Source organism: Triticum aestivum, chromosome 2D (genome assembly GCF_018294505.1).
Source record: "Triticum aestivum cultivar Chinese Spring chromosome 2D, IWGSC CS RefSeq v2.1, whole genome shotgun sequence".
Lineage (NCBI taxonomy): Eukaryota > Viridiplantae > Streptophyta > Magnoliopsida > Poales > Poaceae > Triticum > Triticum aestivum.
The window spans coordinates 363,689,746-363,715,709 of NC_057799.1; the positions used below are offsets into that span (position 1 = coordinate 363,689,746).

Genomic DNA, 25,964 nt, shown 5'->3' on the forward strand with positions numbered 1-25,964 from the left:
CTCCGGAGGCGGAGGTGGTGGCGGAGGGTTCGCCTGACTCCCTTCATTGCGATCCGGATTCTGACGCGTTGGCGGAGCCATCCTGAAGAGGGTGACATCCGTTAGCATCTTGATAGACAAATAGATAAGTAGAATCAACGGATAGAAATTGCAACATATAGTCTTCACAATAAACATTCGAACGAAGATGAACGAATGAATTCCATAGTAAATCATCACACTTCCATAAGTTGAGAAGCCACTTAGAAAAGATATGGAATCAACATATGATTTCGAAGCAACTCGAATACCACAATTCAAAACAAAACAAAGTATTGGCTTGCAGAATAAGCCGGAACAAACATATGATAGATATTTCGTCCGAAGTTTTCGTGGTGGGGCCCACACGGGCTCAATCGTACAGCACCATCATGTACAAGGCTGTGCACATGACATACGAAGCGTCCCCGAGTCGGCATAGCCAAGGACTCTTTAAGACACTACGAGACCACTGTAAAACCAACCGTGTACAGGCGGACCACTAGACGTCGAACCCCAATCTCATATCATGCGTCTGTCGGAAAGATATCCTAAGGCTACTTGAATTCCCACTTATAAACTCCCGAAACTTTCTGGTTATGCAATCTGGTGTTGGGGATACAGGGGACACAAAATATATCACCCAAACTAGCAATCCCTAGATCCAGCTGTATCCATCCGTCAACACATAACCAAGAAACCTTCGGAAATCGTTTACCTCAACCTTCGAAAAGCATCCGTTATACGAGTTATGGCAATACTCCCGAACTCCCGCCCCAGTACTGGGTGGCGTCGAGGTGATCTCACCAACAACTGCATAAAAGAGATTTCGATGTCGGCGAAACTCAGGTATTCCAGAACTGCAACGATAAAATTGTGACGACAACACCTCGGAGCTCAACTCCCCGGGACACTGCCACAACCCCTAAATGTCAGGAGGCACCAAGAACAATGTTCTCGTCACAAAACCATCGGAACGATTCCAAGATACCCGCGTGATCCTAAAAAATTTTAGTGAAATTTGAGGAGAGAAGAGTCAAAACTTCTACGTCAGGAGACCTCACCAGAGCGACGAAGGGACTGAGGAGTAAAAAGAATCCTACTCTCCGATATATATAATCCTAAGACTCAAAACATTTTTGTTCTAGACTCAACAACGCCAGCGATTCGATCAAGCAGGGGGCTCCTAAGTCGGGGATGGCTCTGATTACCAACTTGTAACGCCCACGATGCGGCTATATCTCCCACGTGTCGAGGCACGACTTAGAGGCATAACCGCATTGTGGTTTTGTCGCAAGAAGGGTCATCTTCACACAATCCCATGTAATGAACAAGAATGGGATAAAGAGTTGGCTTACAATCGCCACTTCACACAATACATAAATATAATTCATACATCATCCAAAAAAATACACACATAGACCGACTACGGTCAAATCCAAATGAAAATAAGATAACCCCAAATGCTAGATCCCCGATCGTCCCAACTGGGCTCCACTACTGATCATCAGGAAAAGACACATAGTAACGACCACGTTCCTCGTCGAACTCCCACTTGAGGTCGATCCCATCATCTGCACTGGCATCGTCGGCACCTGCAACTGTTTTGGTAGAATCTGTGAGTCACGAGGACTCAGCAATCTCACACCCGCGAGATCAAGACTATTTAAGCTTATAGGAAAGGATGGTGTAATGAGGTGGAGCTGCAGCAGGCACTAAGCATATATGGTGGCTAACATACGCAAAAGAGAGCGAGAAGAGAAGCAACGGAACGGTCGTCAACTAGTAATGACCAAGAAGTGATCCTGAACTCCTACTTACGTCATTCATAACTCAAACCGTGTTCACTTCCCGGACTCCACCGAGAAGAGACCATCACGGCTACACACGCGGTTGATGTATTTTAATTATGTCAAGTGACAAGTTCTCTACAGCCGGACATTAACAAATTCCCATCTGCCTCATAACCGCAGGCACGGCTTTCGAAAGATAAATACCCTGCAGGGGTGTCCCAACTTAGCCCATCATAAGCTCTCATGGTCAACGAAGGATAAACCTTCTCCCGGAAAGACCCGATCAGTCTCGGAATCCCGGTTTACAAGACATTTCGACAATGGTAAAACAAGACCAGCAAAGCCACCCGAATGTGCCGAAAAATCCCGATAGGAGCTGCACATATCTCATTCTCAGGGCACACCGGATGGGCAAGACGTCGGGTTGGCATAGACCCTGGTTGCCCAGGGGGCGCCGGACATCGCCCAGTTTGGGCCAGCACTCGAAGGAGCACTGGTCCGGGGGTTTAAAATAAGATGACCCTCGGGCTCGCGAAAACCCGGGGGAAAAGGCTTAGGTGGCAAATGGTAAAACCAAGGTTGGGCCTTGCTGGAGGAGTTTTATTCAAGGCGAACTGTCAAGGGGGTCCCATAAATCACCCAACCGCGTAAGGAACGCAAACTCAAGGAACATAATACCGGTATAGACAGAAACTAGGGCGGCAAGAGTGGAACAAAACACCAGGCATAAGGCCGAGCCTTCCACCCTTTACCAAATATATAGATGCATTAATTAAATAAGAGATATTGTGATATCCCAACATATCCATGTTCCAACATGGAACAAACTTCAACTTCACCTGCAACTAGCAACGCTATAAGAAGGGCTGAGCAAAAGCGGTAACTTAGCCAAACAACGGTTTGCTAGGAAAGGATGGTTAGAGGCTGACATGGCAATATGGGAGGCATGATATAGCAAGTGGTAGGTAGCGCAGCATGGCAATAGAGCGAACAACTAGCAAAGCAAAGATAGAAGTGATTTCGAGGGGTGGTCATCTTGCCTGCAAGGTTCTCAGAGTTGTCGAAAGCTTGATCCTCGTAAGCGTACTCAACAGGTTCCTCGTTCACGAACTCGTCTCCCGGCTCTACCCAAGACAAGAACACAAGCAATGGAACCACAATCAATCACGGGAAATGCACAAGCAACATGATGCAAACATGAATGATATGCAAGATATGATATGCGATGCATATGCGTGCTCCGGAAGGAAAATGATGAACAAGGCAGTAACTTGGCAAACCAAGCATGCCACTGGAAAGATGAGATGATTTCGGTCGAAATCGATATAAAGATCACCGGAAACGGATGCACGGTTTGCAAATGGCAAGCAAAACAAGAATGACACAAATATGCGATTAACAGCATGATAGCACTTAGAATGCAACAAGTAACAATGCTACAGCACTCCAACATAGCAACAAAGCATATGGCAGTAAACTACAGGAGAAGCTTGACAAAAGATAAACACTGAGCTACGTCTAGTTCACACCACAGCAGGTTCAAACAAGCATGGCAAAAGTGCAAAAAATAACAGGTTCACAGACTTAGTGAGATTACTGGACATGGCAGAAAACAGCATCAGGTAGCAAAGTTCAGAGCACGAAATCAACATGCTACAGGAAATTAACATGGCAAAACAAGGCCTGGAAGTATTCTACTAAATGCATATAACAAAAGTCCCTTACTGACCATAAGCCAAAAAGGACCATAAGATATGATGGCAACCATGTAAACATAGCAAGTTTCGTTAACAGGTTTCAGACTTAGCAGAAAACAGAGCATGGCAGAAAACAGTAATATGAAGGCATCTTGGTGAGCTTGATGCACTCATCACAAAGCAATGCATGACAAAACAAGCATACCTGCAGCAAGATGGCATGTACATAAAGCTATCCATGGCAAGAGCAAGTACATATCATGTATGAAACAACTACAACAAGCTTGGCAAAATTGAATATCATGTTAAGAATCTGCCAGAAATATTTTATAGCAAAAGTAAAGCAAGATTGAGTCATGCTATGGCACTCCATAATTGCAAACAAGGGGCGAAATGGATCAATCACAACAATATCTACAAAACATCCTTACCGAACATCTCCAAACTAAGCATGGATCTCTCTGTAGACACATAGATACATAGCAACAAAATAACAGCAGTCATAGACTTAGAAAAATTACTAAGTCCCTGAAATCAGAAACATTACGGAGCCTAGTTTGCATGCTTGTGCTATTCACCACAGAGATCACAAAAATACATGGCATACACCTCTGTAAAGATGGCATGGCATACAACAAAACACATGTAGAGCTCATACCCATAAGATGCACAGATTAAATGCAACAAAAATAACAAATCCTCAAGTTCTGATAAGTAACAGCAGATAACAGCAACTAGCACTCTTGCACCAGATATTTGGGCATCAAGATGGACTCAAATGAACATGGTGCAATGTAACTAAATGAATAGCATCACGAGGCGAACATTTCTATATATTACATGCACGAAACGGAGCTATATGCAGAGAGTTATGATGTGATGAACATGGGCATATACTGTGAAATATTAGGAACTTTGCAGATATTTTGGGGGAGGAGTAAAGTCAACCCTAGGGTCGCCCGATCGATTGGCTGTCCGAGCTCAGGCGGTGGCTGCCGGGCGGGCCGGCGCCGGCGACGGAGAGAGAGGCGGGAGGAGGAGACGGCGGCCGCGACGGGGACGGGGGCGCGCGGGCGCGGGAAGGCGGCGCCGGCGACGGAGGCGTGCCGCGAGGGCGGCGATGGCGGCGGGGCGGCGGCGAGCGGCGGCGCGCGCGCGGGGCGCGCGCGGCGTGCGGCCGCGGGCGGGGAGCGGGCGGCGGCGCGGAGGCGGGCCGCGGGGCCGACGCCTCGGGCCGGCGCGCGGCGGGACTGCTGCACGTGGCGGCGCGAGTGGGCGACGGCGGCGGGGGTTTGTCCAGCGAGCGGACACGTCCGGCGGCGGAGAGGGGGATGGCTAGGGTTTGGACTGCGAACGTATTCGGAGGGGGAGGTGTATATATAGGTAGAGGGAGCTAGGAGACTACAAACGGAGTGCGGTTTTCGCCCACACGATCGTGATCGAACAACCTAGAGCATGGAAGTGAGTTTGATGGGTTTTGGGCTGTTTAGAGAGGGAGTTTTGCTGGAACACACAAACGGACTTTGCGGTTACCCGGTTAACCGTTGGAGTACCAAATGACCTCCAAATGGAACGAAACTTGACCGGTGGTCTACCGGTGGTATACCAAGGCCACTTGACAAGACTCAGTCCATTCCGAGAACGTTCAACACCCGCTCACGAAACAAAACAAGAAGGGTGCGCCGGAGGAGGTGGGAGTGCCGGATTGCAAAACGGACAATGGGGAAAATGCTCGGATGCATGAGACGAACACGTATGCAAATGCAATGCACATGATGACATGATATGAGATGCATGATGAAAACAAAATGCAAAACGAAAGACAAAACCCGACCACGGAGGGAATATCATAACACATAGCCGAAAATGGCAAGAGTTGGGGTTACAAATATGGAAAGTTACATCCGGGGTGTTACACAAGTGTCTTTTGGATGAGGACCTTGGGTCCTGGAACGAGGAAACAGTTCGGGCTTTCTTCCAGGAAGATATTGCCAATGAGATTCTGATGCTACCTGTTGGCCAGCATGGCGAGGAAGATTATGTTAGATGGCCTCACACTAGATTTGGGGAGTATTCGGTTTGTTCAGCTTATAACATGGCTCGTTCTACTCAGTTCCAAAGTGTGCATAGCACTTCTGGTCGAGGAATGTCTTCTGATGGTGGTGCGGCTGAGAAAAGTTGGAAATCCATTTGGTCCATCAAAGCCCCTAACAAGATGAAAGTGGTTCTTTGGAGACTAGCTCATGATTGTCTCCCGTCCGGCGTCCAACTCCATCACCATCATGTTCCCACGTCCGACTTGTGTTGTTTCTGTGGCAGGGCGGAAAGTATTGAGCACTCACTACTGTTCTGCCCTTTTTCTTATGAGGTCTGGTCGCATGTGAAGCAATCCTTTGACATCAAGTTATGGCGATCCCAGTTCTCTTCGCCAAGACAATGGCTCTTTGATTTCCTCACACACTCCTCTGACCTGATGGCTACTGTAATGGTTGTGACTATTTGGCATGTTTGGGAGGCACATAATTCTTATAGGAACAATGAAGATGAGCCACATCCTGTTCGCACTGCATTCAAGATTAAAGCTTAGGTTGATATGATTGTAAAGCATCTATACAAACTGGATCCTACGCATAGACATGAGAGCATTGCTTCAAGCTCTGTTTGGTCTCCGCCACCACCAGGTACACTGTTATTTATGTCTGATGCTGCGATTTTCTCTGAGCTTGGAAAAATTGGTGCAGGTGTGGTTGCCCTGAATGCTGGTGGCCATTGTGTAGTTGCCTATCAAGAAGCTACAATTGGCAGGCATATACCTGAGATGGCCGAGGCCTTGGCTCTTCGGCGAGCTGTTTATCTTGCAAGGGAGCAAGGATGTCAATCGGTGATCTTCACCTCCGACTGTCTATCCCTTGTGCAGAGGGTAAACTCTCCTACCCGTGATCGTTCGCTGGTGGGCTCAGTGGTGTCGGACATCAAAGTTGGTGCTTCAGGATTCGCTTCTGTAGTTTTCAAGCATTTTCATCGGCAGTCCAATGTTTTAGCTCATGTTTTAGCTAAATCTTGTATGAACTCTAGTGGTCTATGTTTTTCATTCTACTCCGGATTGTATCCGGGAGACTCTTCGTAACTATGTTGCTTGATTAATAAAGTGCCGACGTTTCTCAAAAAACAGGGATTAAGAAATAAAACCGTTATGTGCATGGCATGCCTTAGCCAATCAATCGCAGAGCTCCAAAAAAGGAGATACTGCTACTGCATACGCTACTCTGATTGCAGTTATAGTAGGAGTAGTACCCTGGCCTTGTGATATTCCAAGAATAAGAGGATGCTTAGTCTTGTGCTAGAGGCACTCGATCACACGAAATCAGATGAAGAATATCCTCCCCAACTATTCACCTCAGTGAAGAACCCTGACGACTGGGTCTACACTCCACTGTTTTTGGTTGAATGGATCTCCTCTCCTCCCCTCCCCCCTCCCAACTCCGGTCCTCCACCACACCGCCCCAGCCCAACTCCGATCGCCGCAAGCTCCCCCCATGACCACACACTCACCACCAGCCCCCTGGATGCCCTGCGCCCCTCAGTGGCGCCACCACCACCACCTTTCTTTGACCCCTCCTACGTCAAAGCCGGGCAGGTGGCTCTCCGCTACTTCCTGGGCTGCGGCAACGCCATGGGTCTGGAATTCGAGGATGATTGCAGTTACTAATACCGCCTTGCAGTCACCACGCCCACGCTGCACCTTGCGTCGCCCCTCTACCTCATCTTCGAGTTCTCCAACCGCCACCTTGACGCCATCACGGTAGCCGCTCTGCTCCAAGCCGCCCTTGGTGGCTGCACCGCCGACTTCTTTGTCGCTCAGTGCTCCCCCCTGATCTTCCGCTTCCATGTGGCTTCTCCGCGAGTCGGAGAGATCATTCTACACCAAAAACCAATCCGACATCGTAACTACGCCTTCTCCTTCGCTCGCTCACTATCTCTGCTTCCACCCACGCCTGCTGCGCCAGATTCTTGCATGTCGCTCGCCACCTTTCTGCAAGTTCCAGAAGACCTCTGCCTTCATTTTGAAGGTGTGGTCTCCATGCAACTCCGGTCGACTGTCACCATCGACCCACGCCACAACCTCCATGGATGCCGCATGTACGCTTGCGTCATCCAATTCCCGTTTACCCTACACGCTCATTCCATGGCCCTCATCCTCGCTCGCCTCTTCGGTGGCTGCTTCTCCCACTTCAACGTTACCGACGAAGGAGACTCTTGCTTCTCTTTCACCATTGCCAGCCCTGCGGTTGCCAACCTCATCGCTGCCATGGGCGATTTCCACAAAAGAGGCATGCTGATCCGCTTCCCTCGTCCGTCTGCCATGGGTGGCCCCGCGCGCTCGCTCGCTGGAAAGACCGAGTCCCCCGTGCATTGAGCCACGGCTTCCCTCCCGACGACGAACATCCCTGCTTCTCCGTCACCACCGTCAACAGCCCTTGATATACCCAAGGTTAGACGCGCTCGGCCTGGTATTAGCTTTTTTTTACCGTATGTTGCATGCTAATCACCCTAATCAGCCACCAACACATATGCATTACACCTCTCACACCCACTGTTTTTGGGTCACCTTCATGACAATATCGGTTATCCCTAATGAAGTGCTTGTCGAGTCAGGTCTAAACCACTGTTTTTCGGTCAAACAAGATTTCCATGCAATCAAAGTACATGAGCTCATTTTCAAAACTGGCATCTCCTCCCGCTTCGCTAAGGTTCAAATTCTCAAATATGGGTCGTTAGACTTTTCTAGTTTTCGTCTCTTCCTCTTTGACCAGATTGACGATGCGGTAGCTCACTCCGGACAGCACCTAGCACTACATCAACCTTTTTATCATACCCTGCTCCCGCCACGCTCCGTCTCTGTCCTGGGACCCTTCGTGCCTACCGCCCACTCATGCACGGCACGACCCCAGCCGCCCTCATGAGCGATGCGCACGTCCCCTCACCCATGCAGGATCGGCGGGCCCACCCCATGCACAATGATGGCTACGCAGCGGTGACAGGCGGACCAAATCCTCCCAAAGATCCGTACGCACCACGCGCGGAGACGCATGCGTGCGTCGCTCTCGCTAGAACCCAGGCATCCCCTTTTCTCTCTGTCTGTGCCAAATCGGGCTCCCCCACTGCCCCCACCCGCGTATAATCCGGACGGTGCCGCGCCGCCCCCTGTCTCCCCCCGCCTGGCCACTGTTGCCACCCCGTGTCAGGATACTGCATTGGGAACCGATGGAATCGCACGGTCTTGCACTCGCTCGCCCACGCCGCCCCCTCAACCTACCCCTGGCCCGAATCTAGCTATCATCATCGCTCCTACACCGCCGCCGCAGCCTAATCCGCCTGCTCGATCTCCACGACACGACCCCAAATCGCCTCAACCTCTGCTGCATGCTTCAGATCACGCCTCTCTGCCACAAGATACGCCGCCCATACGGTCCAACAGCGCCACGACGACCCCCTATCGAGACGCACTCCTCTCCCCCCCCCCCCCCCCGTGCCCATAGCCACCCCCAGCTACGCCCCATATATATACCATGTCGGCCCCTCTCCCCTCTCCATCGCCATCCTCATCCACCACAATCCTCCCTCAAAAAACATCGTTGCTTCCGCTGCCTCGCTCTCGACCACCGCGTAGAGACTTGCCGCGACCCCGTTCGATGCGCTCGCTGCTGGCGGAACGGCCACCATAGCCGCGACTGTAGGTACCTCCGGATCTGGCCTTGCTTCCCTCCTCTTCCTGACTTTTTTCCCTCAAGCCCTAACCCCGTCTTATGTCGTCGCAGGATGAACCACGGCAGCTCTTCCTCGGCCACGGCCCGAGTCCCCCGCACCCTCATGATCGGAGAGGTCCCCATCATCCTGTCTGAGCCGTTCCCTGCGGTCTGCGTCCCCTCCCCGTTCGTCCTCCATGGCATCCCCGTCGACGCTTATGGCGTCCCCCCGCCTCCTCCCTCACCACCACGCACATCTGCACCTCCCCCAACCCCCACCACCCCGCACCACCACCTCTCCCACAACACCTCCACTCCTTTCGACACTCATGCCCTCAGAGCCCGCCTCTCCGACATCTTCACTGCCTCCCAGTTTGCCAGGGCCGAATCCCACGTGTCGGACTCCGAGCCGGACGAAGAGCTACCTCGACCTGAACACAAGGCCGGCCTGCTCCCACCCTATGGTGATATGTCGCTCGTCGCCGCCCCACCATGCCCTGTCCACTGCCCATGCCATTTTGCCTTCGCACATCTGCAAACCCTTGTCCCCAACCCCACCCCTCTCATCCGTCGCGCTATCCAGCACACCTGCGGCAACCCGGCCTTCATCTTGGGCGGCTCTTGGCGCGGGGTAGCATGCATCACTTTCCACACTCCCGCTGCACGCAACGACGTCATACGCCACAGTCCCATAGAATTCGAGGGCAACTTGGTTACTATTGAGCCAGTAGAGCACGCCGACTGCTCCATTGCCATTTTCACCGACCTAGCCGAGATCGAGGTGTCAGGATTCCCACATGAGCTCTGGCACAACGACGGCATTCGCTTCGCACTTGCGTTCCTTGGTGACGTCTCTGCCGTTGATGACTTCTGTCTTCACGGCATCGACTACACCTCGGTCTGTGCCCTCGTCCTGCTCCAGTCCGGCAAGCCGGCTCCACCTGGCCTAGTCATCCAGCTCCCACCCATCAACGAGATCAAAATAGCCAAGGTTGTCGAGGTATCTCGCTGGCACCACGGTGATGGCGCCAACCCCTTCGGTGGCAACTCCTCGGATGGTGACTCTGCTCCTCTCTCCCAGCGTGGCTCACCACGCCTGCTCTCACCTGAAAACTTCGATCCAGTGGTCTCTGCCGTCAGAGCGGGCTGGCGTGCGGATCCCACCTACGGCGGGACCAGGCCGGTTGCCCGCCGCCTCTCTCCCGACGCATGTGCCCTCCATGCTTCTCCTGCCGGCGCCAGCAGTGACCCCGCCCTGTCGGCTGTCCTTCCCCCCCCCCCCCTGGATCTGCACGTGGCCCACAGTCGTCTCTGACGACGACTCGGTCGGCTTAGAAGGCATGCACGTACCCCTCCTGCATGCTGTCACCTCGGACTCCCTGGACGCGGTGCATGCACCCGTGGTGGCGGCCCTGGCTCCACCTATCATCCGCCCGCTGCCCAGGGTGGCGGCCGTTGACCCTCCTGCTCCACCTATTGACGTGGGGGCCGGCGTGGTGACGGGCCACGTGCTCCACTCCGACACGTCGGCCTTTGCCCTCGTCGCTCCGGCCGCCCCAGCTCCCCCAGCGCCGTCCACTTTCACATTCTCCACCGGAGAATCTTCACATGCCAACGGTAACTCCCCCCCCTCCGTCTTCATTTCTTTCAATCCCTCCTCCTGCTACAAACTCTAACTCGGACCCTGCCGCGGCGGACACAGCTCTCCCTCTACAGGATCTTGACACCCATGAGTGCACTGCTCGCAAGGAGCGCCGCCGGTCCGCTCGCGATCGCTCTATCTCCAAGGACAAGTTACGCCAGAGCGCTCGTCTTGCTGCCAAAGAAACCAAGTACTCCCCCATGCTCGCAAGAGTTGTCAAGGCCAAGGCGGCTCGCCTTTCTGCCTCCGACGTCGACACAGCCATTGGACGTGCTATCCAGGATGCCCGCCTTGATGCTCCCGACGGCCCACCCGCCTCGGCCGAAGACTTGGCCACAATCGCGCTCCTCTATGGCGCGGACGACGGCCACCTCGACGCCATCCTCTCCTCCGAGGAGGCCGCCTCTGGTGACGACACCGAGCCATGATCGCTGCCCCAGCCATGCACGGCCCACGGACGTCTGGGGCCCACTGCAAGTTAACGTCCGTCTCTGTTAGTTGTCACGTGTGTTACGTTACGCTGCTCTTTTGGACTCTGTGTGCGTTGCCTTTTGTTTGGCTATCTGCTGTCTCAACTGATGTAGTAGGTCTCATGTACTCCTTCGCGCTTTCCGCCGTCCGCCTATGGTGTCCAAAAACCTTTTATGAGTAATGATGTAATCTCTATCTGCTCCTGGAATGTATGTAGTCTGGGTGATGATGATAAGTGTAACGCTGTCCTCTCTGAACTTTTAGCGATCAACCCCCACGTTGCTCTCTTACAGGAATCCAAACTAGAATCCTACACCGACGCCAAGCTCCGCTCCTTTCTCCCCTTCCACCTCGACCAAGCCTTTCCTCTGCCCGCCATTGGCACGGCCGGCGGTACCATCACTGTCGTTAACTCCTCCTCTCTCCAGGTCATCTCGCACTCGCACAAAATTTTCTCCTCCGTCGTAACTCTAAGATCAACTGCATGTGCCCCCAACATCATCATCACCAACATCTACGCTCCCTCTACACGTGCCCTCAAACAAACTTTCTTCGACGAGCTCCGCTCCATCGCGCAACCTGACCACGCTCCTTGACTTGTCCTTGGCGATTTCAACCTCCTTTGCTTTCCCTCAGACAAAAACAACTCCTCCTTTCGACAGTCAGAAGCGAACGCTTTTAACCACGTTATCGACACCTTAGCTCTCATCGAACTGCCTCTCCTCGACCGACAATTTACGTGGACCAACAACCGCTCCTCGCCCACTCTGGAAAGAATCAATCGTGCCTTTTTTAACCTAGCGTGGGCAGATGCTTTCCCAACACCTCACTGTCCTCTCTCACACGTTTCACCTCTGACCACATCCCGCTGCTTGTACACGTCACCACTACGATTCCACGTACCAACTTTTTCAAATTCGAGCAGGGTTGGACCAAATTTCGCCCATGCATCGACATCATCTCTCGGTGTTGCACACCCTCGCCCTCACCGTCAGCCAACTCGGCTGCCACCCTAGCCACAGCTCTCAAAAAATCAAGATCCGGTCTCAAAGCCTGGGCACGCTCTCGCATTCCCACCCCTCTCCACGAATCATGGTGTAAAGTAGCCATCTCGGCCCTGGATCGTGCTGAAGAATTCAGGCCTCTATCGCCTCTCGAGATCCTCACACGCAAGATTATCATCTCTCTTCTCAAATGCACTATCCAAGAAAAAACGATGTACTGGCGGTGGCATGCAAAGGTTTCCAGGGCTATCAATGGTGGCGAAAACACGAAATTCTTTCACGTTTCAGCCTCACAACGCCTTAGGAAAAACAAGATTTTTACTCTCACTCACAACGGCCACGATTTCTCTTCTCATCACCAAAAGACTAAGATCCTCCGTGATTTTTTCGTGTCCCTCATTGGTACCCCTACCAACACGTCATGGGCGTTCGACCTCCATCAGATCTACCCAAACCCGTTCCCTGGCCTGCATATCTTGCATGAAAACTTCACGGAATCAGAAATAAAAACAGCTTTCTTTCAAATGAAACAGTGTTGATTGATGGATTGATGGATGGATAGAGGCGTATCAATTAGGAACACATGGCATGGCTGATGGGCAAATAATGCATGCTCACCGGGAACAAATGGCCGGCTGCTGCTCCTCCCGTCCACGAAAAGAAGGGAACACATGCGGCATTACGTTCATGTCTGCACATCGAGAAGCCACTAATGCTTTGGGATGGGAGGAGCCATGCGAGATTCAGCAACTGAGCGCCGAGCGAGACAGATGACAGGGGCCTGGGCTGTAAAGGGCATCGCATCGCATCGCCTTTAGTCTTGTAGCATGCCCTGTCCTCTTCATTAATGCTGGAGTGCGTCACCAGCCATGCTTAGTGAGTGTCTAATGATGTGATGACCCTCTATCTCCTTTCCAATCAACTCAAACATCTACTTTCTGGCTAGGGGTTGACTAATCTTAAAAGTTAGGTTTCGCCTCCGGCAGATCTCGACGAAATACATGGCGTTTTGTTTGGCCAAGTGGACTTATCGATGAAAAGATACGCAAATTTGCAGAAGAAAAAGTAAAGTGGCACGAACCATTACTTCCTCAAGCTAGAACTGTAGTCTCCTACCTGTAGACTACACGGAGAGACTGATAACACAAGGCACTACGCAAGCAAAGCCATGTTCCACACAACCGAATGGCGTACCCGGTGACCTAGTTCCAGTTTAGTCTTCTTGCTAGGGGTGCGGTTTTGGATACATGATTAATGACCTGAACATGTTAGAAGCTGAAAATACACTAAAATTACTTGTTTCAAAAAGGTTTTGGGACTTAGGTAGGTACACTACTTCGTAAGTCCGGAGTCCAGAAAAGATGACCAATTGACTTGCTGAGAGAAATGTCTACAGAAATTACGCCGAAAGCATGATTTGCTATACCGAAAAACTAACGCCCACACGTGTGGGCGTTTACACATCGCCCACACGCCTCCATCACCACTCATTTTGCCACATATGAACAGATGATATCAGCAGAAATTTTTTTGATTTTCGGCTTAAAAATGTTTTATCTCCTAATTAAAAAAGCAAATTAAAAATCCGTTTTCACCATTAAATTCGTCTCGACGAGATCTTCAAAACTAGACCCCATGTTGATATGTTTCAACGAAAAAAAATTCCAAAAGTTGCCATGATGTTTACACTGTAGTTGCCATGTCGCAATTTTAGTTTGTAGATCATGGCAATTTTAGTTTTCGATGATGGCAATTCCAGTACTTTGACCATGAAAATATTTTTTTGTATGAACCATGACAATTTCAAATGCATATATCATGGCAATTTTAAATTATGGTGCATGGCAAGTCTAGTTTCTTAATTCCCCGTTTTATAATATGTCAAAATTTACTTTTAAATGTAGAAGAAAATAGCTGAAACATATCATGTCAACTTCAGTATAAATATCATGGCAATTCATGTGCAATAGACACGGCAACTTTTAACCAAAAGAAAATTTCGTCGAAATATATTGATATGAGATCTAGTTTCGAAGATTTCGTCGCGAGGGATTTAATGGTGAAAACGGATCTTCAATCAGATTTTTCATTTAAGAGATAAAACATTTTAAAAACAGAAAATCCAAAAAGATTTACACATGCATGCATACGGTGACATGGCGTAGTCTGTGTGCTATAGGGCGTGTGGGCGGATTTGATTCCCACCACACTGGTGAGCGTAAGCGTTATCCTTGCTATAATGGTAGGGTGAGCGCTGACTCAGATCAGTATCATGTAAAAATAAAACACCCAAATGCGTGCTGGTGAAAACAAGAGGAGCAGAAAAGTTCTGACAGCAGATATGCTGGGCGGCATAATCATTATGTACTCACTTCAATCAACCCTCTTTTATGCCCTGTTTCCGATTCCAAGGACCGCAATAGTTGAAGCGTCACCAACAAATCACTAGGGGGCATAGCATTCCCATCAGTGTCTCCTCAGCCAGGAGCCATTCTTCATGGTTGAACCTGCGAATTTGGGTCATAACAATTCGCCAGAGCAGCGGCAGATCAGCGTCAGAAAACAGGTACGCATAGGAGAACTGAATGTCAACCAATAAAACTAGGCAAGATTTTAATTTTTGTCAAAGAAATCAAAATACGTACGCTAGATAATAACTTAGATATAAATCTCCCGGAATTTCAGAATAACCCTTTAGAGAGCTTCTTTTGGTACTATCTACAGAATAGAGGATTGCACAACACAAGCTTTAGCTAAGCAGAACACTAAAGGGGTGGAAATCGGGTATACAAAATATAGATATTAAGTGTTCAATATTAAGCGTTCAACCATGGTCGGAGCATAACCGCTGACAACCACTTATTATAGCACGTTCAAAAATAACCATGTGATTATTGTAAATCATGACGATAGCCCTAGTATTGCTACAAATCATGCTGGGAGAAGCTCTAGCAACTGAACAGAGATTATTGGGTTATCCACGCTCAACTCCCGAAGAGAAAATGTCCGTCCAGGTCCCTGCCGGCAGGATACGGTGTAGCACCAGCGACCACCATTTTTCTTCTTGCAGAAAAAAAAAACCATATTAGTAACACATTTATTGATTTTTACTTTTGTATTAGAAGGGAAAAAGGAAAAACCAACAACATGACTCCCATCTTTCGAGCAACACAACACAGCACATCATGGGGGGAATTTATTCTGTAGACCCTAAACAGCACTTCCAATGACAGATCGATGTCTGACCACCTCATTACACCGAGCATCACTGCAATGTTACCAGATAATAATTTCCTTAAGATGATAATAACTAGCTTTGTTTGCCAGGATATGCATCATCTAGATTCTAGACCATGCTGAAATATCTAAAGCTTCTTTTCTCCTCGGGAGTCAAACTAGTTTAGGCATGCATCTAATATCTAAACACCTTATACTAGCTTTATTGATTATAGCCATGTGATTCAATGTGAGTATGAAAACTATTTAGAGGAGCATAGGTAGCATTCAGTGTCTACTATCTGGAACAATTGCACATGTACTAGTTGCAAAAAATAGAAAACAAAGAGAAAACACTCCAAACAAATAGAGGTTTAACATAGGAGAACAGAAAAATACTAAAAGAAGCAAAAATATGCACATCAAATATCCAACAGATTCCCCCAACAAGGATGGATATGTGAAGAAAGATAAAGTAATCTACATAGGTTGTGATGCAATATCACAGGCTAGGCCTGGTGAAAACATGCCAGGTGACACAAATAGCCTGAAGGTGCGTCATGACTCACCAGGCTGGCAGCATAAATAGCTTGTTTGACTTATGCTCAATGCAACTGGCAGCGTGATAATGTAAGTACACAGCTTCATTTTTAATGTTAAGTTAGAAGTTTGACCCTAGTCGAGCAAAAGTAATCTGGTAAGATGGTGGAGGCTGGGGAAACAATCATGGAAATTGACACGCAAAGTACCTACATAACGAAGTGTATGCTTCTGCAAATCACACATAAACAATCTAGCTATCAAATTGATAGCAAACAGACATAGATTTTAAACTAATTGCTGTTAATGTGATAATCACAGTGTACGCATTAGCAACGGGCCACCAAACTAGTCAGAGATATAGGGACAAGTGCAATGTCCTTAGTTCGTAGTATCAAATGCATGAATGTCACAGCACCATCACCCAGGCCGGGTGCTTGCTGAGTGACGATCCCGGATGGTCAGATTCCGAATAGAACCAGAATGCGTCCGAAACCACCGGACGGGTTTTAGAGGAGCACTGAATACAAGACCTCAAAAATGTTGACAAGGGTCACTATAATGTATTGTACGCTTCTCTGATGGAGAGATTCTCTATCCACAAGTATGTGGTAACTGGCAATACGACAAAGGAACGGCACATATGGCTAAACAATAACAGCAATGTCAACTAACCTAAACAAGTGCTACACAAGATAGTAATCCATTATTTGGTAACACAGTTCAACAAATAAGGTTTTACTTTAGCATGGTAAGACTGCATAAGATATCAGACCCATCTATTGCATTAAGGGCATCTCTAGCAGATCCCCCAAAAGTCAGATTTAGGGAGAAAATGTCTGGTTTGGGGGATTAACCCCAGCTAGCAGATCCCTCAAACGGTTAATCCCACAAAACTATAGCTTTTGATCCACAAAAAGCCACCCTCTAGCCTATTTTGCTCAGAACAATACACACACGCAGAGAGTATTCTCTTGCAGCACATGGATATGGGTCGATATCATAAAGCTTTACGTAACCAGATGCTAGACTACTACTACTACTATCGAGCACTGAGAGAGAAGCTAGATGATCCACTGATAGACACACGCGAGAAGCAAGTCCAAATCAACGAGATGCAAGGCCAGAGAAAGAAATTTAAGAAGCTTTGCCTTGCACTCGCTGCTGCAATGATTTGGTTCATACTCCCTGGATCAGCAGCAACAGTTCTTCTTGTGGGAGCCATTGCACTGATGATGTTCTTAGTGTAGGCCATTAGCTAGAGAAGCTACTATGTTCTTAGTAATATGTACCCTGGATCAGCAGCAACAGTTCTTAATGTGCAACATTATATTTGATATCAACCCGTTTTGGGATTAAGCAAGAAGCAATCATATTTGCTCAACTTCCTTAGGGAGCCGGGAGACCTAACCCTAGCCGCCGCCCCTGCTCTCTCTCTCGCGCGCGCGCGCGTGCGCAACAACGGCGCCCCAGCGCCGGCGACCACGCCTTCCTCCACGCCATCCCTCCTTCCATCCCACCTGAGACCACGCCCTGGTAGGGATCCGGTTCCTACCAATTTGGTATCAGATAGCTTCGGTGCGATCATGTCCTCGCCGCCGCCCACCCCGACCCTCCCGCTGCCGACCGCGACGAGCGCCCCGATGGCCACCACGGCCAGCGCCCCGCTCTTGCCGGTGCCGGTCACCTCCGCCGCGCCCGTCCCCGTCGTCTTCACCCCGGAGGAGATGACGGTTGCCATCCGGGATCTCACCCAGGCGGTCACGGGCATCTACACGCTACTCGCGAGATCCTATGGGCCGCAGCCGCCTGTGCCCTTCGCCACCGCCCCGCCGCCACACAGCAGCCGCCATCCTCGGCGACCCCCGTCGCCGCCGCCATGCAGCAGCTGCCGTGGCAGCCGCCACCAGCGACGAACCCCGGCGCCTCCACCATGCAGCAGGGGCAACAGCTGCAGCCGCCGGCACCGGCGACCGCGGCCCTGGGCATCCCGACGACAGGCCCGGGGGTGCCCATCCACCAGGTCCGGTTTCCCCTGTCGCCGTCTCCGTTACCGGCCTGGCTCGCTGGGTCCCTTGAGCCGGTCTACACGACGGCCTCGGTCAGGCCGCACGTGCTACCCCTGCCGGCGACGCACCCGGCCATGCAGTTTGGCGGGTCCTCGGGCTCCGCCGAGCCCTTCGCCAGCGTCGACGGGCCCCTGTTCCAGGGCGGCACCCTGATGCCCGCCTACTCAGCCCCGTCATCCTCGCTGCTCCGTGCTGACGAGGCGCACCCGCCCATCGTCCACGTCCAGACGCCGCCGAGATTCTCCAAGCTGCAGTTCGCGACCTACGACAGCACCGTCGACCCCCTGAATTGGCTCAACCAATGCGACCATTTTTTCAAGGGACAGTGCACGCTCGCGTCTGACCGCACCTGGATCGCCTCGTATCATCTCCGAGGAGCCGCGCGGACGTGGTACTACGCCCTCGAACAGGACAGGGGCGGCCATGCCACCATGGGAGCGCTTCCGCGATTTGTGCCTCTTGCGCTTCGGTCCGCCTATACACGGGAGTCGTCTGGCGGAGCTTGGGCGTCTTCCGTTTCTCACCTTGGTGCAAGACTTCGCCGACCGCTTCCAGGCATTGGCGTGCCACGCCCCCGGCGTTTCGGCTCGTCAGCGGGCTGAGCTCTTCGTCGGCGGCCTACCGGACCACATCCGCGTGGACATGGAGATGCGTGGGCCACAGGACCTCCACACGGCCATTTACTACGCCCGCGCGTTCGAGCGTCGCGCGGTGGCCATCCAGCAGGCGCCACCGCCCCGGGCCGCTGGGCCGCCACCCTAGCCGGAAGCTCCCGCGCAGCGTCGGCCTGCCCAGGCTTCCGCGACGCCCCTCCCCGCAGCTGCGGCACGCCCGTTCCGCCGGCTCACCCCGGCCGAGCAACTCGAGCGTTGCCGCCAAGAGTTGCGCTTCAACTGCGATGAGCCCTACGTACCGGGCCACGTCTGCCCACGACTCTTCTACCTGGAGGCTGCAGACTACATTGAGGAGGACCCCGTCGCCGCCGGGCTCAGCGACCAGCCCGCCCCAGTTGACGCGGAGGTGTTTGGCGACCGTTGATCTTCCCTGCCATCCAGCTCGAGGACGAGCTGTTTGTGCAGGCGGGGAGAGATGTTATGACCGACATATTAGGGGCTTAGCCCAGTTAGTTCTGGCCCAGTTTATCTTATCGTTATTAGGGGCTTAGCCCAATTATCTTATTAGGAGGATTATATAAACTCGTGTAAGGACCCATTTTGGGATTAAGCAAGAAGCAATCATATTTGCTCGGCTTCCTTAGGGAGCCGGGAGACCTAACCCTAGCCGCCGCCTCTGCTCTCTCTCTCGCACGCGCGCGCACGCAACGACGGCGCCCCAGCGCCGGCGACCACGCCATCCCTCCTTCCATCCCTACAACCTGAGACCACGCCCTGGTAGGGATCCGGTTCCTACCATATAGGGGATACGATGAGGGATCTGCTAGACATGCCCTAAACAACTAAGCCATGCTTATATTTTTGTTGGCATGCACATGCTAGTATTAGAATATACAGCACTAAAACTTCTGACACAAGCAAAATAAGATGTAAATCGAAAATGAGTAAATAACATGTTACTTAAATATAAATTATTTGACAACCTTAATTTATGATTCCAAATATGAATTCTGCAACATGATGTAGCAGCTTACAGCTAGCAACAAAGGAGCCTTTTTTTTTTACAAAAAACAGAGGATCTACTTACATAGAGACCAAAACAAGGAGAAAAAGTTTCAGGAGTCAGGTTTACCTGCTCTATGAACACCATTCTCGTGCATTCTGGAACATGCGCAACCAAGGACTCGGACCACCCTTCTCAACCTGCCATTCCTTGGGGTACCATGGGTATTGCCACATCATGAAGGAACGCTCTGGGTGTGGCATCATAGCAAGGTGCCTTCCGTTAGGGGAACAAAGGGCCGCGATACCAAGAGGAGAACCATTAGGGTTAAAAGGATAGACTTCGGTGGCAGTGTTAGCGTCATCACAATATCTCAGAGGAGCCAGATTAGAGTTAACAACACCAGATAAAACATTTTTATCTGGGAACAAGGCTCTCCCTTCACCATGAGCAGCCCAAATGCCCAAGGTAGAGCCTTCCATGCCTTTGAACATTATAGCAGGAGATTCCCCTATGGCCACACTGGTAAACCGGCATTCAAAACGTCCAGATTCATTGTGAATGAACCTTGGCTGGGCCATGTCTCCACCTGCACCAAGAGAACCTCCGATATCTGGTCCTGGCACCCAACCGAGAAGGGCCATGAGCTGACAGCCATTGCACACTCCAAGGCTGAATGTGTCTGGCCTGTTGTAGAACTCCTGGAACTGCTTTATGAGAGGCTGGTTGAACCTGATAGAAGCTGCCCAGCCTTTTGCCGAATCTAGAACGTCAGCATAGCTAAAACCGCCAACAAATGCAATCCCACGGAACTCCACTAGAGAGGCCTTCTGATTCAAGAGGTCTGACATAGAAATGTCCCATGGTTCAAATCCAGCAGCATGGAATGCAGCAGCCATTTCCCTATCACTGTTGCTCCCTTCTTCGCGAATGATGGCAACTTTCGGTTTAGATGACGCAATCAATTGCTCCTTGTCTGTGAAGTTGGGGGTGAAAGACAGATGCCACAAAGGAGATGTTCGGCTTTTTAAGCCTTCTTTCTCAAGCTTGACACAAGACTTCAGCCGTTGTAGCTCCTCAAGCTGGAAGCTCGTTTCTTCCCACAAATCCCTGAGGTCTGAAACGCTTTCATTCAGGCACATCTCATCGTCAACAACCAGCTCTATCTCTGGTGTTATATTTACTTCTCCTATTACGTTAACAGAGACGCCTGCTGCTTGAAGCTTTTTCTTTACAGCAGCAAGGTCATTTGAGTGAACTTCAATGACAAGACCAAGCTCCTCGGCAAAAAGTGCTTGTAGAAGGCCACTGTCTTTTGAGTCAATGTTGAGGTTAACACCACAGTTGCCAGCAAATGCCATCTCAAGAATAGTAACAATAAGCCCACCATCACTAATGTCATGACCGGCCGAAATAAGACGTTCACCAAGCAATTCCTGAACAGCCTCAAATACTTTCTTCAAGTAAGGAACATCTTCTATGTCTGGGCAGTCATTTCCAATTTGGTCAAATGCCTGTGTGAGAGCAGAACAACCAAGCCGCCGCTTTCCTTTAGCCAGATCAATATGCAACAAGACACCATTCTTTCCCAGCTTTAAATCTGGAGTGACGGTCAAAGTTATATCAGGACAGGTCACATAAGCACTGATAACAAGATTGCCAGGAGCCTTGACTACCTCGCCATCACATTGAGCTGCCATAGAAAGGCTGTCTTTTCCACCATCAATTGCAATACCAAGTTCAATCATGCAGTCAGCCAACGCAACAGCGGCATCATACATATCTGCTCCTTCTCCGTCAAGCTTTGCAGCATACATCCAGTTACCACTTGCTTTGACATCAGCAAGTGATGTAACTTTAGCCCAAACCAGATTGGTCAAGGCCTCCCCAACAGCAAGCCTTGCCATGGCCTTAGGATTAAGTAAACCCTTCATTGGTTGTTCTCCAATGGCACAAGCACCACCTGTCAGATCTGTGTATGTCTGTGCAATCACAGCGACATCAGCAAGTGGAAGTTGGAGAGAACCAACTGTCTGCTGTTGTGCAACAAGACCTGTCACACACCTGTCAACCTTTGTGGTCAAGAAACGCTTTGAACATACAGAAGGCAGCTTCAATACTCGCTTAAGAATATCCATTAGCGTGACCTCAGGTGCAATATCTAAGGGCTCACCCAATCGAGAAATTCTCTTAAACTCAAACGTCTTCTGAGGCATATCTCCTAAAACCTTTTCAAGCTGAAGATCAACAACGGGGACGGGAGGGGGAAGGTCATTCAACTTGGCATACTCCACGGCAGCACTATCGATCAAAACAATCTTTCCACTGCCATCAATTTCCCCAAGGACAGCCATTGAAACTCTTTCTCTCTCACAAAGTGACTCCAACAGGCTTCTGCTCTCAGGCTTCACCAACAATGCATCTTGTTCCTGGTATTCAGCACCCCAGATCTCCAAGACAGACAATGTATGATCACCAACGACAATTTTACGGATATCAATTTCAGCGCCCTTAGGATAGATTATTTCTTTCACAACATTGCAGTTTCCACCAGCACCCTGGTCATGAATGCTGATAATTGGGTTCTTCTCTCCCATTTCTACACATGCCCTGACAACACGATACAGTTTCTGTGACATCTCAGCATCTCCGCGCTGCACTGCATTGAAATCAAGCTCTGCGTCATTCTGTCCACTAACCATACTTGAGGCAGCACCACCACCCATACCAATTCTATATGCTGGACCACCAATCTTCACAACTAGCATGCCAATTTCTGGATCCCCCTTCTCTATATGTGCATGATCAATCTGGCCTATTGCTCCACTGAACATTATTGGCTTTAACCACTCTCGACGCTCCCCATTTGGCAACCTTGTACCAAAGCTTCTTGTAAATCCCTGAATCATAGGCTCACCAAACTTGTTACCATAGTCAGAAGCACCATCACTAGCATCAATAAGGATCTGCAAAGGAGAAGCTAAGTTCGATGGGTATGAAAAGGATGAATCCTCCCAAGGTGCATAAAATTCTTCCATTCGAAGATTTCCAACACAATAACCAGCAGTGGAAGCAACGACAAAAGAACCTCTTCCAGTGGCATGTGTGTCTCTTATGCGACCACCAGCACCTGTTTCAGCTCCTGGGTAAGGTGCCACAGCACATGGAAAATTATGGGTTTCTGCTGTGAACAGAATGTCAAGCTCACGCATCATGAGGGATAACGGTGAAGTGGAGCCAGGTAGTGATGGACGTAGATGATTTACTGGGTGTCCTTTTATTGCACTTGAGTTGTCCTTGAAACCAATTACAGAGTTATTAGGGTTGGCCTTCAAGGGGCTCTTTACTAACTGGAACAAAGTACTAGCCATGGTCTCTCCATCTATCACAAGCTTTCCGTTGAAAAACCAATGCCTGCTGTGTTCACTATTGGATTGCGCTATATCAAAAAGCTCCACAGTAGTTGGATTGCGCTTGATGTCGTCTCTGAAGAGGTGGGTGTAGTATTTAATATCTTGTTCATCAAAAGCAAGTCCCATTTTCATATTTATTTCCTCCAATGCTTCCCTTCCCCTTTCAATGACTGGTATAACACTGACAGGTTCTGGAACTACATCTGACCAAAATGATGTGAGCTTGCTAGGATAAACACATTCTGTCATTCTGTCATGAATCAAAGCAGCAAAGCTGTTGAGTTGGCTTTCATCAAGTTCTCCACTGCCAGGCTGAAGGTGCAAAAGATATCTTCGAGATCTCTCCAAGCGAGTTACTTCTATTAATGATAGAGCTTTACAAATTGAGACGGCATTGGTCGAGAAAGCAGTTGAAAATGTCATCCGCGGTCCAACCTCAACAAGGACAGAATAAGGGCTGCTACTGATTTCCTCCTCAAAAAAGCTCCTTGTTTGTAAGTTATCAGGTTCATAAGTTTCTGCAAGGAGCCACTGAAGTGTTGCAAGCTTATCAGACGCTGGTGCCTTCTCCAATTCCACATTAAAACATTGCTCAGTCTGTATGTCAATAATGTTACAAGAAACTTTTGCCTGAACTTTCTTGAGTAACTCCTCAGTCTCATTGTCTTGAAGTAGTGGTTTACGGTAAAAGTGAATAATCCTTGATCTTGACTCCGCCTCATCAACCGATTCCTCTAGCAATGGGCTAATAACGCCCCTATATACTGAAGCACTAGGAGCATGCCTTGGTTGCTTATTTAGAACACTACCTTTCTGTTTAGGTAGCCTGCAAAGATGCCGTAGGTCCAAGCAGTGTCGAACCATTCGTGACCTTCTCAACCAAGGATTTCTTGCAGAGATGAAACCAGGACTTTGTTTTCCCTAAGAAGAGCATACATATAATATAAGCGCATGAAAAGGTTAAAAACAGAAAACAGAAGCATAAGTAAACTAGGTACTAGCCCCTCTGTTGATTTATGTAAGGCACAGTTTGACTTTCTAAACTTGAACTTTGACCATAGATTTCGCATACAATACTTTTTCAAATTTACAGAATCACAGTCGCTGGAAAATGAGGTGGAATACAATAATACGAACCCAACAGTATCACTTTTGTGTAATAAAACTCAGGTTGGCACAACTGTTGGTCAAAGAAGGATGATCAAACTGCACCCAATAGAAATCGATTGACAAAGTGATTTAACTGGGTGCATACCATATTACTAGGAAAGCATTGAAGGCGCAGCATACTGGCTCCTGTCATTTCACCAGCAGATGCCATCTTTCAGGCAATCCGGAGAAATAATAGACACTCAAAAAACCTGTAAAGCATGGAAGAGTAAATCAGCTATTGAACATAACTCAAATTTGTTCTAGAAGGTATGAAACTAGACATTATATATCATATCATCTGCAAGTGGCGAGACCAATAATTCCTCTCACTATATTCTAACTATGTGTGCTAAAGGCTTCGCGTATACGCATACACACGTCAGGACCAAAATCCTTGCATACGGATACTATTAACCAGTTCCAACAAGTGCTCAGCAAATTCTGTCCACTGCAGTCATAACAACATCAAAAGATGAGCGGTGCATATCTGTATGTACAAATTACACACCCACGCAATGCACAAATCAGATGACTGGGTATTTTGTGTACCGAACAGTTGAAGTGTTCACCCCCCGTCAGTTGAAGTGTCGAACTACCAGTTTTCTTTTCATACAGGCTACAGCTGATAGTCCATCACATGGCAAGGAAAACCCACAGCAAAATGGCCAGATTGGGATATCCATCCCGGAAAAGAAACTTTGCACTAGCACTATATTAGATTGAACTAAGAACAAAGCATCGAGATTGAGAGGCCAACCTGGCTGTATCCTGCAGAGCAGCACGTAGTCGGCGGCCGCCGAACTCGCCGCGCCCGCGTCCTTGGCTGCACGCCCTCGCTTCCCTTCCGCCGGGTCTCGCGCGAGGTCGCCGCGCCGCACAGTGGCACAGAGCACGAGGACAGCTCTAGCGCGAGGGCGGCGGCGAGAAGGGTGTCCTCCGCTCGTTTTACCTTTCCTTTTTCCCTCTTCGATTCGATGGAATCGTTTTCCTTCTCCCCTATCCTGTAGGAATAACTTCCCTTTCGTTTTCTTCTATAGGCATATTATTCCGGGTAGCCTTTTTCCTTGTTCATAAATGAATTGCTTACAACATGTGTCACGTGGTATCATTCTGGATAGCCTTTACTCATGTGGACTGAACTGGTATGTATATTTTATACTCCTTTCGTTTCTAAATATTTGTCTTTTTAGGGGATTCAAATGAACGATCACATACGGATGTATATAGACATATTTTAGATTATAGATTCACTCATTTTGCTTCGTTCGTAGTCACTTGTTGAAATGTCTAAAAAGATAAATATTTAGGAACGGAGGGAGTAGTGACTAGTAAATGTATACGTACAATACATGGTGAGAAAATTATTTCTAGGATATCTGTTACGTGGTAATTGAATGTTTATATTAGGTAAGATATCAATTATATAATTAACATAGATGTTTATATTAGATAGCATATCGGGTATGCGTTAATTATATGATTAACACAGACGTTGATATTTTATATGATATTAATTGCATGCTAAACATGTCAAGTGCTCATCCTTGGATCAATCAATGTCGCTGGATTGGCATAGTAATGGTGC

At 49.2% G+C, this 25,964-nt stretch overlaps 1 protein-coding gene across 1 annotated transcript; it reads right to left on the minus strand.

Moving 5' to 3' along the window:
• Positions 1–19,943: 19,943 nt before the first annotated feature.
• LOC123053165 (probable phosphoribosylformylglycinamidine synthase, chloroplastic/mitochondrial) lies at positions 19,944–25,404 on the minus strand. The gene is made up of 3 exons (XM_044476580.1): positions 25,137–25,404; positions 24,483–24,588; positions 19,944–24,148 (listed from the first exon to the last, which is right to left on the minus strand). Exons 2-3 carry the CDS (start codon positions 24,546–24,548, stop codon positions 19,949–19,951), a joined length of 4,266 nt encoding a protein of 1,421 aa, XP_044332515.1. The 5' UTR covers positions 24,549–24,588; positions 25,137–25,404; the 3' UTR covers positions 19,944–19,948.
• Positions 25,405–25,964: the final 560 nt, after the last annotated feature.

Bases quoted from the DNA above. Each gene is read 5' to 3' on its own strand.
- LOC123053165 (XM_044476580.1), bottom strand. From the start codon at position 24,548: ATGGCATCTGCTGGTGAAATGACAGGAGCCAGTATGCTGCGCCTTCAA. The intron at 24,149-24,482 runs GTATGCACCCAG...TGCTCTTCTTAG, and splicing joins AATGCTTTCCTAGTAATATG to GGAAAACAAAGTCCTGGTTT.